At 41.8% G+C, this 15,774-nt stretch overlaps 1 protein-coding gene across 1 annotated transcript; it reads right to left on the reverse strand.

Moving 5' to 3' along the window:
* Positions 1-1,667: 1,667 nt before the first annotated feature.
* Egm (acyl-CoA dehydrogenase family member enigma) lies at positions 1,668-14,708 on the reverse strand. The gene is given in 11 exon segments (XM_034982114.2): positions 1,668-1,904; positions 7,957-8,028; positions 9,441-9,598; positions 9,850-9,965; positions 10,091-10,242; positions 11,176-11,326; positions 11,899-12,042; positions 12,621-12,782; positions 13,060-13,260; positions 14,097-14,232; positions 14,234-14,708. Coding segments are annotated over 11 exon segments (1,827 nt in total). The 5' UTR covers positions 14,555-14,708; the 3' UTR covers positions 1,668-1,690.
* Between the last annotated feature and the right edge of the window lie 1,066 nt (positions 14,709-15,774).

Below are 15,774 nucleotides of genomic sequence, written 5' to 3' on the forward strand. Positions count from 1 at the left end.
AAATAAATGTCAAATGAGGTCTGTGGGTATGTGTGTGGCAGTATTAGACACTGAGTTAACGACAGATTAACCCACTTCTATTTTTAGACTGCATCATCACTTACCACCAGATGAGATTGTATTCTAGTTTTTGGGTTACGTACCTCAAAAGGAAAAAGAAACCCTTATAGGATCCCTTCGGTGTCTATTTGTCTGTCCGTCGTGTCTGTCAAGAAAACCAATAGGGTACTTCCCGTTGACCTAGAATCATGAAATTTGGCAGTTAGGTAGGTCTTATAGCACAAGTAAAGGAATAAATCCGAAAACCGAGAATTTGTGGTTTCATGAATGTGTGGAACAAATTTAATAAATAGTATTTTCAACTTTCAAAGTAAGATAAGATTACTATGCTAAGTAGGGTAGGTATCATATGAAAGGGCCTTTACTCGTACATTCTAAAACAGATTTCTATTTATTTTTATGGATAATAGTTTTTTATTTATCGTGAAAAACGTCGAAAAAATACGACCGTAATACGGAACCCTTGGTGCGCAAGTCTCACTCGCACCTGAGCGGCTTTTTACGATCTTATATGGTTCCTTTTGAGGTACGGAACCCTAAAAAGTCTGAAAGCACATCTCTACCTGCCTGTACATACATCAAATAAATAATTCAATCAGGCCAGCCCACCTAACAAGTTTACGATTTTCTGAGACAACAACCGTGAGACGGAACATGTGGTAACTAAATTATGCTTATTGCATACACGCGAGCTAAACTTACCCAATATAATCATACCGCAGGCTGTCAAGGCAAAGGTCCCAGGTTCGACTTCGTCCGCGTGGATTTAGGTTTTTAAAAATCCCGTGGGAACTCTTTAATTTTTCGGGATAAAAGTAGCATATGTTGTTCCCCGGAATGTAAGATAACTCTGTATAAAATTTCACTAAAATCGGTTAAATTGTTGGGCCGTGAAAAGCTAGCAGACAGACACACTGTCGCATTTATAATTTTAGTATGGATGTGTGAACTGTGATGTGATGTGATTAGCTGATGCACTTCGTTCTCATGGATTTAGATTTTTGTATTCCTTGTGGGAACTATTTTCCGAGGTCTTTAACTATACCCATGAAAAAAAAAACCGGCCAAGTGCGAGTCAGACTCGCGCATCAAGGGTTCCGTACTACAGTCGTATTTTTGACTTCACAGTTGATCCATTAAAAATTAAAATTCGACCCCTTAAGAGTTAAAATGGCGCGTGAGGAGTCGTATTTTACGGACTATATAGTTAAAGACCAGTGGCCCTACCACGGTTGTTTGACAGCTACAATGTCACGATCGCAATCATCTCTGATTGGTTAATGCTCGCTCACTATAGGCCACAATGCATTATTGCAACAAGAACCGCACAAATTAAGCCAATCAGAACAATTGAGATTGTAGTAATGATTGATGCAGGTTTTAGACAATCGCCCTACTGGAGACCTGTCTTGCCTATTTTGACAAAATTCGGTATAGAGATAGCGTGCATCCCGGAGACGGACATAGGCTACTTTGAATCCCGGAAAGTCAGAGAGTTCTCTTAGGATTTTCAAAAAACCTAAATCCAGGCGGATATGATCTAAGTAGTTTTTACTACAAAGTACCAGGAGAGTATAAGTGAATAGTAGTCGAAATAAAAGAAAGAATAACTATGTACATAACATTTATTCTACCAAAACACTCTAGCAGTAGGTTTTTCGACTACAACACTATTCGATTCTAGAACTTTCTTCCCGAATTCTAGTCTAAAGTAGTCCAAATTCAAGTATTCTCCATCGTTCGCTTCTAGTAGTAACTTCTTGACGCGCTCTTTGGTGCTTTCGACGAAAACTGATGCTAGCTTCATTTCTACTTCTCCATTTCTTAGTCCGATGCAGTATGCTCTGAAAAAATTTAGTTTTCTATAAAAATCAGTCAAGTGCGAGTCGGACTCGCATGTAAAGGGTTCCGTACCATCGTACAAGAAATAGAGCTGAAATTTTTATAGATGTTTTTCTATCTAAATATATAAAAGGAAAAGCTGACTGACTGACTGGTTGACTGATCTATCAACGCACAGCTCAATCTACTGGACGGAACGGGCTGAAATTTGGCATGCAGATAGCTATTATGACTGATTATCAGTCAGTCACAGTCAGTCACCTTTTCCTTATATATATTTAAGATACAAAAACATCTGTGAAAATTTCAGCTCTCTACCTATTACGGTTCACGAGATACAGCCCGCTGACAGACAGACGGACAAGTGGACGGACGGACAGCGGAGTTTTATTAATACGTACACAATTTTAATATCACTTGCTTTAACAGTGAAGAAAAACATCGTGAGGAAATCTATATTCTTAGGTCACGCCACCTCTCTTAATGAGCTTAGCTATAAAAGCTGAGCGCGCCCGAGCACTGGGCTCATTTCGCTACTGATTTTTGTGCTGTATTCATCGTGGTCTGGTTTGAATTATGTTTTTCTTTATTACTGACTTTTACTTTTTGTGTCTTTCGTGTTAAATTTTGTTCCAATCATTAAAAGTTTGATAATTGTAAAAGTATTTGGTTTTGTGTTAGTAAATTGTGTTTTTTCAAAATTGAATTTTACTTCTGTACCTAAATTCAGAACTGGGATTCCTATTCAATAGCCCACTATAGTTAAAATCTAGTCACTGACAATCAGTTTGCTTAAATTGGAACAAAATTCTAACCTTTAAATTTTTGTTGTTTTTCTTGTACAATGTCGGATCGCGGGTATCGTAACCGCGATCGTAGCCGTGATGTGCCGTGATCAAACTCGAAGTTCTCGAAGCAGACCACGTGGATGTGAAACAGCAGGGCCTAGATGTAGGTCGCGAGATCACGCACTTAGTCGTGTTTTTATCCAAACGTTGCACTCAATAATGAATCAATACTCCGCGATCGAGAAAAACGTGTCGAGACTTGTCGAAAATAGTTTAACCTCTGTAGTAACTAAACGCGAGTGTAATATTAATCGTCTCGGTAACACTGTGACCGTTCAAACAGAATGCAACACTCCCGTTTCTGCACCTTGTTCCGAACAAGATGAAGTTACTGCAATTAAATCTTTAGAATCAAGTAGGTACCTATACCTTTGGCTTTATGGCTAAGCACGTATTGGTCACGTGAACGAATCTAGTTCAAGTGTTCTTGTCCAAATTGATTTTTTGTCTAAAAGTTTTCACGTCTACCCTACGTGTTTTTGTGAATTAATAATGCCATCGTCTAAATCTGCTAATCGATTTAAGTATAAAAGTAATTCACGTAAATTGAATAATGAACAAAGGCGTGCTAAGTCGGTGTCGTACAATTAGTGGAACGTAGTGGAATTAACCAGGTGAGATCCAACCATGTCTTTATTTTTGGTCTCGATTTTTAATTATGTTGATGCATGGTGTAAAAAACTTGATCATGTCGTAACCTCAACCGATGGCATAGCCGGGAGGTAGTTTCGTAAAGTGGAACTTGTACAAAAGGTTTTTGTTATGATCAGTCTTAGATCAATTTTAAAACGGAATTTATTCCGCTGTGCCCACGAGAGGTCGATATTGAGATTAAGAACATCTATGTCGGTCCATTAGTCACTTCATGAAGTATCTCACCAAGATACCCGCAATTTAAATTTGCAGTTTAAGACTAGAAAGCGTAGTCTTAGTCATAGTACTTTCCAATCACGCTGTTTTCTGTGTGAAAATTAGGATCACAAAGTGTACCTAAACATCGGTTTTGATGCAGTTCAGTGTTATTTTTATAAAAAGAGTAACCGTAATGTAGGTAGATGAGTTTTTGCTCAACAATTATTTTTGCCATGAGAAAAAAAAAATTGAGCTTCCCGACATAAGATTAGAAATCAATCTTCATGTGGTGTTAGATCGTTGTATGAATAGGTAGACCTGTCGTAATAAGGACAGATGTAATAAACCAACTGGGAAATAGTTATATTCGAACATGATTCGAACATAGTGCTCACATTTATCTTTCTTTTCTCGAATGTTCCGACGCAATGCTGCACGCTTGGCTGCGGGCTTTGGAACTTTGCACGAGCGTGACGGTGCGCTGGCGTTGCTGCGCCGTGCCGCGCCGCTGCCGTGCCTTTCTGCGCTCTGCACGAGCGTGACGCTGCGCTGGCGTTGCTGCGCTGTGCCGCGCCGCTGCCATGCCTTTCTGCGCTCTGCACAAGCGTGACGACGCACTGGAGTTGCTGCGTCGTGCCGCGCCGCTGCCGCGCCTTTCTGCGCCCTTGGCGAGCGAGACAGCGCGCTGGCGTTGCTGCGCCGTGCCGCACCGCTGCCGCGCATTTCTGCGCTCTTGGCGAGCGTGACGGTGCGCTGGCGTTGCTGCGCCGTGCCGCGCCGCTGCCGCGCCTTTCTGCGCTCTGCACGAGCCTGACGGTGCGCTGGCTTTGCTGCGCCATGCCGCGCCGCTGCCATGCCTTTCTGCGCTCTGCACGAGCGTGACGATGCGCTGGCGTTGCTGCGCCGTGCCGCGCCGCTGCCATGCCTTTCTGCGCTCTGCACGAGCGTGACGCTGCGCTGGCGTTGCTGCGCCGTGCCGCGCCGCTGCCGCGCCTTTCTGCGCTCTGCACGAGCGAGACGGCGCACTGGAGTTGCTGCGTCGTGCCGCGCCGCTGCCGCGCCTCTCTGCACTCTGCACGAGCGTGACGGCGCGCTGGTGGTACTGCGCTGCGTGCGCCGCTGCGGGCTATGGTGCCTCTCGCAAACATGGCGGCTCACTGGTATTGTGGCACGATGCCGCGCGTGCCGTGGGGCTTGCATAAACGCTGCCGAGCCCTTGTACGAGCTGATTGGTGAGAATGTTCTTTTTTAAAGTTAGTGTCCATGATTTCGATAGGTATGTGTTGTAGTAAATCACGTTACCTACGCATACCGTCTTGGACTTGTGTTTCGTATAATATGCGAGTCAGTGACGCACTGTAGTGCGTTCGTAAATAATGTAACGTGGGTAGATTCAACTCTTTTAGAAAATCTGATAATTCCCGTTACCGATTGTTTCCGATTTTGCCATTTTGATCAGATTCATTTGTTAGGGTCAGGCGAGGCCGAGTCTTTAAGACAAGGCCATAACGTAGGTAAAGTCCTTACCCCTTGAGTACATCAAACAAATCTGGCAATCTAAGATCTAGCTGGGTACTTTAGGCGCTACGTTGAGGAGTATGCTATCCAGACAGCCTGCCTTGCACGTCTGTCGGAAAAAGAGGTTCCTTTTCATTGAGGCCAGAGCAGGAAAAGGTATCTCAGGACATCACTCGGCGACTCACCACTGAGTCCAAGGTAGCAGTCTTGACAGATTTGCCAACAGAGGTGCACACTGACTTCAGCAGCATCGGCTATGGCCCGGCGCTGAGGTGGACCCACAACGACGGCAAGAAGCGTGTGGTCGCCTGTTTTAGCAAGGTTTACCCAGGGTGCAGTGAGTAGGTAGTACTCCTACGTGCTGGAAGCAACTTCCGCCACCATTTGGTTTGTCTTCAGTTTAAGGGTGTGACCAACTACAACGCTTTCACAGCCACCGAGCGCTGCTGCTTCTGCGCGTTACCCGTAAGTGGATTTATTTCCATGACTTCATCTTCACCTTTGAGTACTAAAAGCGCACGATGATGTGTTATGGCGACTATCTTAGCTGCAACCCTTTAAGTCAACGGCATAACCAAGCCGAGCAACTGGGTTTAGATGGTGCAGGTCGCAGATCAGGACACGCTCGTCGAGTATCTGTAAGTGGGACAGCTAGACTATCATCGGTATGTGTACTAAAGTGTTACGCTCTATTACCGCTACTCACCAGTAGGAGCGGAAGCGTGTTTTTTGTGATACCGTCTTAGTCTGCTGCAAGTCTTTGTCGAAAAGACTCTGGACCTGACCCTGAAGTACCTCTAGTTTCTTGGGCTACGTGAGTTCGTAGTCAAGCATGTGGTTCACTGCCTGGTTTGTATATCAAACAAGCAGGTCTCCAGAGTTCCTCACCAGCACACAATGGTTGCTGAAACTGCACGGCTTGATCGAGTGGCATGGCGTGAAACGTGACGCTCCAGGGCAAGTAAGCTGCTGAGGTGAAATCAGTCCCGGCAGGATGCCTATGCTAACCAGAATCGTCGTCCACCTCGCGTGTTGAAGGCTGGAGGCACGGTGTTGGTGATCAAGTATTCCCAGTCAACGGGGAAGTTTGACTCTGGCATGTGAGGTCCATAGAAGGTCCTGAAACGGCTGCTACGAGCTAGAGCTGCTGAGTGGGTCGTATGGCAAGACCGCTCAGGTGGCGGCGGAGGGCATGGTGCCCTGGCAAGGAGAGTGGTGCCCGGATGCGTGTGGTGCCTTCTTCGAATGTAAGTTCAGCTTGTTGACTACTTTGTGGTGGTGAAGATGAAAGTCGTGATTTTGTTAATCATAGCCCCAAAACTCTCACCCTCCTAACTAAAAAGGCCTTGCTTGCTCCCTTACGTACTTATCTACTTACGGACTGATCCACGACATCTATTTTTGTGCTATGACTAAACAAATCACGGTAATGCTTTACTCCTCAAGGGAAGTTCAACGGTGGCTGGTTGAGATGCACTTTCATAGACTGTTGCCCGAGCCCGGTGGTCTGATGATGGTCATCTCAAGTTCCTGCTCCATAGACCATTGCCCGAGTCTGGTGGTCTGAGACCGTTGCCCGAGTCTGGTGGTCTGATGATGGTCATCTCAAGTTCCTGCTCCATAGACCGTTGCCCGAGTCTGGTGGTCTGATGATGGTCACCTCAAGTTCCTGCTTCATAGACCGTTGCCCGAGTCTGGCGGTGTGAGACCGTTCCCCGAGTCTGGCGGTCTGAAGATGACGAGAAGAAGCGCGCGCTAGGTTTGAGACGTCTCATAGGTTGATAGGTGTCACCTCCTCTGGGTGATAGGGACACCCCATAAAACTAAATGATTTATCTATTTGTCTAGCGAATACTAAGTCGCATTTCGAATTGCTTACCCATTGTGTTACCATTTATAGCTATGGAGTTGTGCTATATCGAAGCTAATTTCAGGTGATGACTATGACGTAGTTGGCCCAGGTGCTGGTCCTCCTTCCGCACCTGAGTCTGCCCCGGCACCTCCAGCGGTAGAGGCAGAGTCATCGCTCCTTTCGGCGAGCTCCTCACCGGTCTTCCCTCACGCACCGCACGCCGACAGCGTTGCGGCACCAGCTGCAAGTCTCCGCAGAGAAGATCTCACGACCTTTTCTGGCTATGATGGCGGGCGAGGACGCCGCACAGTCAGGAGAGGCCGTCTTAGGTCACGCCACCTCTCTTAATGAGCTTAGCTATAAAAGCTGAGCGCGCCCGAGCACTGGGCTCATTTCGCTACTGATTTTTGTGCTGTATTCATCGTGGTCTGGTTTGAATTATGTTTTTCTTTATTACTGACTTTTACTTTTTGTGTCTTTCGTGTTAAATTTTGTTCCAATCATTAAAAGTTTGATAATTGTAAAAGTATTTGGTTTTGTGTTAGTAAATTGTGTTTTTTCAAAATTGAATTTTACTTCTGTACCTAAATATATAATATTTTGACTGAGAGGTCTCCGTAATGTTCTTGGTGGTGTGTTAAGTCTGCCAATCATGAATTGGCTAGCGTAGTAGACTATGGCCTACACCCTTCTCATGTTGAGAGGAGACCTGTGCTCAGTAGTGGGCCGGCGGTGAGTTAAGATGATGATGATATCAGTACCCGGCATAAATGCGAAAGTGTCTTGGTTTGTCCTTCAATCACGTCGCAACGGTGCAACGGATTGACGTGATTTTTTGCATGGGTATAGTTAAAGACCTGGAGAGTGACATAGGCTACTTTTTTCCCGGAAAATCAAAGAGTTTCCACGGGGTTTTTAAAACCTAATTCCACGCGGACGAAGTCGCGGGCATCAGCTAGTAAATAAGAATTTAATTAAAATTACCTGGATGCTCTGGCCAAAACCGCAGTCATGGCTAATATTTCTGTAGCAGCCTCAGCTAGCCTGATAAGTTCTCTGAAAGAAACACAAAATTATTATTAAAATTGATAAAAAAACTATCCTGAAGAATCCCTAATTTTTTTCGGGATAAAAACTACCCTATACTATATGTTAACCCGGACTATCAGCTACCACAGTACCAAATTACATTAAACCCCGTTTAGTAGTTTTCGCGTGATGCGGGCACAGACAGACAGACAAAAATTAAAAAAAACCTGTTTTGGGATCTATATTCATAGTCTAAGAATAAAACTTACAAGCGCGATGTATTGTACTAGTAGCGCCATCTAGTTAACGAGTTACATACTAAAACTCACATATAAGCGTCAACAACCTCCTTTCCGTGTCTACTCATCAAGGTCTCGCAAACGTATCGCATCCTCAGCACACAGTATTCCAGTTGTTCTTAAGGTTAACCTCTTTCCCGCGTCTGCTCATCAAGGTCTCGCAAACGTATCGCCTCCTCAGCATATAGTATTCAGCTGAAGAATTCTTGATGTTATTCGTTTAAGAACAACTTGCGAGCGCGATGTACTATACCAGTGGCGCCATCTATCATGCGAACTAAACATTAAAGTACCCACGTGTAATTCAGCCGGGTTTAAAAAGTCTAAGAATAAAACTTGCAAGCGCGATGTATTGTACTAGTAGCGCCATCAAGTTAACGAGTTACACACTAAAACTCACGTATAAGCGTCAACAACCTCCTTTCCGTGTCTACTCATCAAGGTCTCGCAAACGTATCGCATCCTCAGCACACAGTATTCCAGTTGTTCTTAAGGTTAACCTCTTTCCCGCGTCTGCTCATCAAGGTCTCGCAAACGTATCGCCTCCTCAGCATATAGTATTCAGCTGAAGAATTCTTGATGTTATTAGTTTAAGAACAACTTGCGAGCGCGATGTACTATACCAGTGGCGCCATCTATCATGCGAACTAAACATTAAAGTACTCACGTGTAATTCAGCCGGGTTTAAAAAGTCTAAGAATAAAACTTGCAAGCGCGATGTATTGTACTAGTAGCGCCATCAAGTTAACGAGTTACACACTAAAACTCACGTATAAGCGTCAACAACCTCCTTTCCGTGTCTACTCATCAAGGTCTCGCAAACGTATCGCATCCTCAGCACACAGTATTCCAGTTGTTCTTAAGGTTAACCTCTTTCCCGCGTCTGCTCATCAAGGTCTCGCAAACGTATCGCCTCCTCAGCATATAGTATTCAGCTGAAGAATTCTTGATGTTATTCGTTTAAGAACAACTTGCGAGCGCGATGTACTATACCAGTGGCGCCATCTATCATGCGAACTAAACATTAAAGTACTCACGTGTAATTCAGCCGGGTTTAAAAAGTCTAAGAATAAAACTTGCAAGCGCGATGTATTGTACTAGTAGCGCCATCAAGTTAACGAGTTACACACTAAAACTCACGTATAAGCGTTAACAACCTCCTTTCCGTGTCTACTCATCAAGGTCTCGCAAACGTATCGCATCCTAAGCACACAGTATTCTAGTTGTTCTGAAGGTTTTCTAAGAGTAGGATGCAAGTGTTCTGCTAGGTATAGAGTTAGCTTTGGGTCGTCTTTTTCCTGGGAACAAAATTAGGAACGATGAGGAAACTAATCAATTTACATACTAACTAATTACACTTCTTTCTTTGTAAACTTTTTGTATTAAGGTTTTGTAGTATACCTCCATGCCTGAGAGTTCTCAGTAATGTTTTCAAAGGTGTGTGAAGTCTACCAATCCGCACATGGCCAGCGTAGTAGAGTATGGCCAAAATCGGAGACTCGTGCTCTGTAGTGAGCTGGCAATGGGTTGATCATGATGCTGTACAAACCTGATGTCTATCCAGCAACATCTTCTTGATGATGAAGGAGGGATTGAAGAGTGGGTTTCTTATTTGCTTTACTTCGCTAGCCATTTCTTTGCCCGCGTGGTGAATGCCGTTCAGTGCTGGACAGAGAAATGGTTATGAAATTCTGCTCTCCTGGTACCTGGTTTGGCTTAAGAGATAATAAGAGGGGGCGGGGGTGGGGAACTGGAAGGGGCAGAATGAGAGAGGGGGCGAACAGACTTACCAATAAACATATTGACGCTCTCAATGGTCTCGCCTTTCAAGGACAAGGACCTCATGTCCTCGAGTAGCTGAAGACACTCCGCTTGTTTCTCCACTCCTGGTATCGCGAGCAGCTTTAGCAGCTGATTTTGCGCGTGATTTGCTATGAAGTTCCTGTTCGGGACAAACAAAAACCAAATAAGTAAAGTACCAACGCGGCTGAAAGTAATGTAAATCGGTCTTTAGAATGACATTTCGGCTTTGTAGAGCGTTGTCTCTGTCACTCATACCTATATGACGTTTTGTCGGTCTCAATGAGAGACAGTGCGCTACAAAATCCATGGTCATTCCAATCTGAAGTTGCAACATGGCGGTTTGCGCAGGTTGACTGAGGATCGCTACCCGCATTATGATTGCAAAAGTGTGTTTGTTTGTTAGTTTTTTAAAAGAATATTAGCCAAGTTAATTGCTGACTAATATTCCCCTTTCCCCTCCAATTAAGCGTAAACCTTGTGCTAGGAGTAGGTACGAAAATAGTGCAACGGGTGGGATTTGAACCGGCGACTTTTCGGTTTTTAGTCCGCTCCTTTAACCGTTGAGCTATCGAGGCTCTAAAAGATCTTTGGTTTGTTCTTCAATCTTGCCGCAAAGAAGGGACGGATCTATTTGTAAAAGCTTGAACTAGATGGCGCCAATAGTATAATACAACGCGCTTGCAAGTATTTTTGGATTATTTTCCAATGAAAATGGGTCGAAAAAGAAGAGATATTTTGAGCTAGAAAAAGCCAGGTAAAGCTAAGTACATAGCTTCACATAGCAACCTCCAGGTCTATATCTGGTTCCAGGTAACCGTCGAGTAAGCCCGCGGTGAAATACTCAGCACTTTCGCTCGAGTATATTTTGAGCAATGTGTCGCCTATCATCGCACGTTATATTTTTAATAGAGTTTGCGAAGGCTTGAACTAGATGGCGCCACTAGTATGATACAACGCGCTTGCAAGTATTTTTCTGATATGGGGCTCAGTTTCCAATGAAAATGTAGGTCGAAAAAGAAGAGATGTTGAGATATTTTGAGCTAGAAAGAGCCAGGAAAAGCTAAGTACTTACCTACACATAGCAACTTCTAGGTCTACATCTGGTTCCAGGTAACCGTCGAGCAAGCCCGCGGTGAAATACTCTGCACTCTCACTCGCGTATATTTTGAGCAATGTGTCGCCTATCGTCGCACGTATTGTTGGGATTTCCATGAGGGGTTTACCTGGTAAGAACATGAGCGTTTGAAAAACCGGTCAAGTGTGAGCCAGAGTAGCTCACCAAGGGTTCTGTACCTTCGAAGGATATACAAGGTATATGCTTGTATATTGTAGATATCATTTTATCGGAAAAGAACCTTATTGAAGGAAGCTAGTAATCTATTCCGATATAGGGTTGCTGTGTAAATTTTTGCTACGCCAATGCTGTAATGCCAAACTTTACGCACTTGTGTCTTAATATCGACTTACCGGAAAAGAACCTGGGTCGTAAATAATTCATGCAAGCTTTCATAGAAGCAAGTTATCTATTTCGACATAGAATCGCCGTGTATAGCTTTGCAATGCCAAATGCGTTGGAGAGACCATCTAATGTGATATTATCTAATGGGGTAGCCTTGCTATGCTAAAAGCTTTAATTACCAACTTTACGTACTAGTGTCATTATATCAATTTATCGGAAAAAACCTTATTGAAGGAAGCTAGTAATCTATTTCGGCATAGGGTTGTTATGTGAAGTCTTGCTATGCCAATGCTGTAATGCCCAACTTTACTCACTTGTGTCATAATATCGACTTACCGGAAAAGTACCTGGGTCGTAAATAATCCATGCAAGCATTCATAGAAGCAAGTAATCTATTCCGACATAGAGTCGCCGTGTATAGCCTTGCAATGCCGAATGCATTGGAAAGGCCCTCCTGTGTGATATTGTCTAATGGGGTGGCTGAAAAGAAAAAAAAGTTAAACATAAGTTTTCAATAGTTAAGAATTATTTATTTAAATTTAAATTTATATAAAGTGAAAAGGTGACTGACTGACTGACTGATCTATTAAAATACAGCTCAAACTACTGAACGGATCAGGCTGAAATCTGGCATGCGGATAGCTATTATGACGCAGGCATCCGCTAAGAAACGATTTTTGAAAATTCTAACCTTACGGGGGTAAAATAGGAGTTTGAAATTTGTGTAGTCCACGCGGACGAAGTCGCGGGAATAAGCTAGTAACTTTATAAACGGAAATTAACATTTTTCGATTGCTTATTGCTAATAGTATATTGTTTATACATTTCTAGATTTTTCTCACTTGGCGTATAATACCGTATTTATCAGGACAAAGACTAAGGTTGAGATCTATAGAGCGCACTCTGACTTAGCTTAGACTTAAGACAGAGTTAAAACGAGACAGAGCTATATCTCTCATATAAATCTGTCTCGTTTTAACTCTGTCTTAAGTCTAAGCAAAGTCAAAGTGTGCTCTATAAATCTCACCCTAAGTGAGCCCATCTTGCTACAATCTTACCAGGTGTCTGATGAAACGTGACAAAATTGCCTGACTGACTGACTCCAACTGCTTTGGGGTGCACCAGGAAGGCTTTGAACCTTGTACCATCCACCAAGCACAGCACCAGCAGATATCCTGTTGCGTTCTGGCATATCTTTTCACCAGTTATATGCCAGACACCTGAAATATAAGACTAATATTTAAAAAATCTATGGATTCATGAAGTTTGGCTGGTAGGTAGGTCTTATAGCACACATCATCATCAACCGATAGACGTCCAGTGCTGGGCATAGGCCTCTTGTAGGGACTTCCACATGCCACAGTCATGCGCCGCCTGAATCCAGCGGCTCCCTGCGACTCGTCTAATGCTGCGTCTTCCAGCACCTTGGCAAGACTAACTCACACATTTAACTTTTAACGGCTGGTTTTTTAAAATGATTTTATGATGTTATATTACCTTTAGAATCCAACGTTGCATTAGTACTAAAATCAGCTTGCATCATCCTCTCAGGAATCTTCTCTCTGATACACATGTCAATTGTAACATCTCCTGATGTTAAATCTCCGATTAACTTCTGATAATCGTCTGAACTTAACCCTTGTTTGACAACGTTTAGTGCAACCCAATGGTCACTTATTTCTTGTCCTAGCTTCAAATCTGTTGATGGAATAGAATAGAGTAGATTTTTATTCAAGTAAAGTTTTACAAGTGCTTTTGAATCGTCAACTAGTTTAATTTACCACTGGTTCGGAATGCCGTTCCTACCGAGAAAAAACAGCAAGATGTTGGAATTAAAAAGTTTATTTTATTCGAACCAAATCTACTAGTAAATAATATGCTTTGATAAAAAAATAGTATCTTTAATTATTTATTGTTGATTAGTAAAATGTTTTTAAAACAAAGAAAAACAATAAAATTTATTTAATAATTACTAGCTTATGCTGCATGGACTCCACAAATTTCAAACCCATATTTCACACTCTTAGGGGTTGAATTTTTAAAAATGCTTTCTTAGCGGATGTCTACATCATAATAGCTATCTGCATGTCAAATTTCAGCCCAATCTGTCCAGAAGTTTCAGCTGTGCGTTGATAGATCAGTCAGTCAGTCAGATTTTCCTTTTATATATTTAGATTGAGATCAGTCAGTCAGTCAGCTTTTCCTTTTATCTGATCTGGAAAAGCTTACTGACTGACTGATCTATCAACGCACAGCTCAGACCACTGAGTGGATCGGGCTGAAATTCGATATACAGATAGCTATTATGACGAAGAAATCCACTAAGAAAGGATTTTTGAAAAGTCAACCCCTGAGGGGGTGAAATAGGGCATTGAAATTTATGTAGTCCATGTGGACATGTCGCGAGCATAAGCTAGTATTATTTTATTATTAAACACTAAAATAAATGAAAAGTTGACTTAATAACATTCAGCAATTTCTCTCAGCCACAAGCGCAAACTTAATACGCAAAAAACTTAACTATATACTATTACCTGTCGATATGACATCCAAGTAACGTAAACTTTCAGTATAGTTCATAGCTAAACCATTATTAGTAAGACTTAACAGAGCACTGTACATCCCAGTTCTTAATAAGGCGTTTTTTCGATCGTCGAAACTTTTTTTTGGGGTCCAAAAATACTTTTTCTAACGCTGCAACCCTGCTATCCAAAGCTGTGGCCTCTTCTTTATTTAAAATTTCTGGGAACGCTAGCAAATCACGATTATATATGGACACAAAAACATCTTTCATGAACGGCGGAATTTTTGCTTTTCGGCGCTCCACTCGCTCTAAAACTTTAAGATCTTCAAAATCGAACTTCTCTTCTTGAACTTGAGGCTGGGCAGTAGCAGACGAATCTGAATTCGAAGCAGATATTCTAAATTTTCTGTACACATTTTTTCCGACGTTTGGGTACGGTTTTGTGAAGATTCTACGTGCAATATTCATTGTAAAGTATTTGGAGTAATCACTGTAACTAATTAAAATCAATACTTCACCCAATTAAAGTTAATTATTTCCTTTTTTCAAGAAAATAGTGTATTAATTTGAATTCGATTAGAGTGAATTTTAGGTTATTTTCTTTTATTTTGAAGTTTTGAAGTTAGACAAATGACAGGAGTGACAGGACAGCTAACAACTGACATGAATAATTATTGCCACAATTAAAAAAGAATATCTAAAATGAGCAAAATTATTGATTTAAGATTTATTCTATTTCTAAATAACTATAAATTAAAAATAGAAATAGAAATAGAGAGATTTTATAAACTTCAAATACCTAAACACAGGTTAGAAATTAAAATAATAGTCATTAGCATGGCTTTACGTCTCCAAGGTAAACTTCGTTGAATGTCTTCATCATTAACTACATATTACGTTTTTCAGCGGGTTGTGAAGTGGCAGGGCACATAGTTCGAACCTTCGAACAGTTACTGATAGACGTTGGAGGGCCAAGGTGCTAGAATGACGATCTCGCACTGGAAAGCGTAGGAAGAAGAGCATGAAAGCAGTTTTAGTCCGCTTACAGCCAGCATAAAGAAGAACTTTACGAGCATGAGAAGAGAAAACGTTATTTTAATATTTGTAACTACGTTAAGTACGAAAGGATCTCTCAAAACCTGTTTAATATGAGTTTTATTCGAAACAATAAAGCTACTTATCCCTGAACTAACTATTTACATTATGTCAGGCATTACCCTCATCAACCTTGAATAGAGTCAAATGAGTGTTCAATTTGGGCTAATTACATAAAGATGTAAAACATAGGAACTTGTGACAATCGAAACATTTTGAATAATAATATTAACTAACTGGCAACACCGGACATTAGTTTAGTGATGTTAATGTGGAATGTTCTATCGATAATTTTGGAACGTTATTTCAAGAACTTTATTACTGGAACTCTACATATTATATTATTAGGATCGTATTATTAGCGATGCATTTGGTCTTAATATTAATAATTTTATGATGATTGGGAGGATTTCAGGAAGCATTTTTATTTATTTTTGAGCGGAGTTGGAAGTCGTATACTAATAAATCAGGATAATAAGAATGACTAAATCAAGTATCTAGGTAAGTATAAACTTATTTTAGACATTTCAGATAACTACCTATTTCCAAGGATTACAAAACAACCATCAATAATTAATGCTTATACTAATATT

Source organism: Maniola hyperantus, chromosome 26 (genome assembly GCF_902806685.2).
Source record: "Maniola hyperantus chromosome 26, iAphHyp1.2, whole genome shotgun sequence".
NCBI classification, from domain to species: domain Eukaryota; kingdom Metazoa; phylum Arthropoda; class Insecta; order Lepidoptera; family Nymphalidae; genus Maniola; species Maniola hyperantus.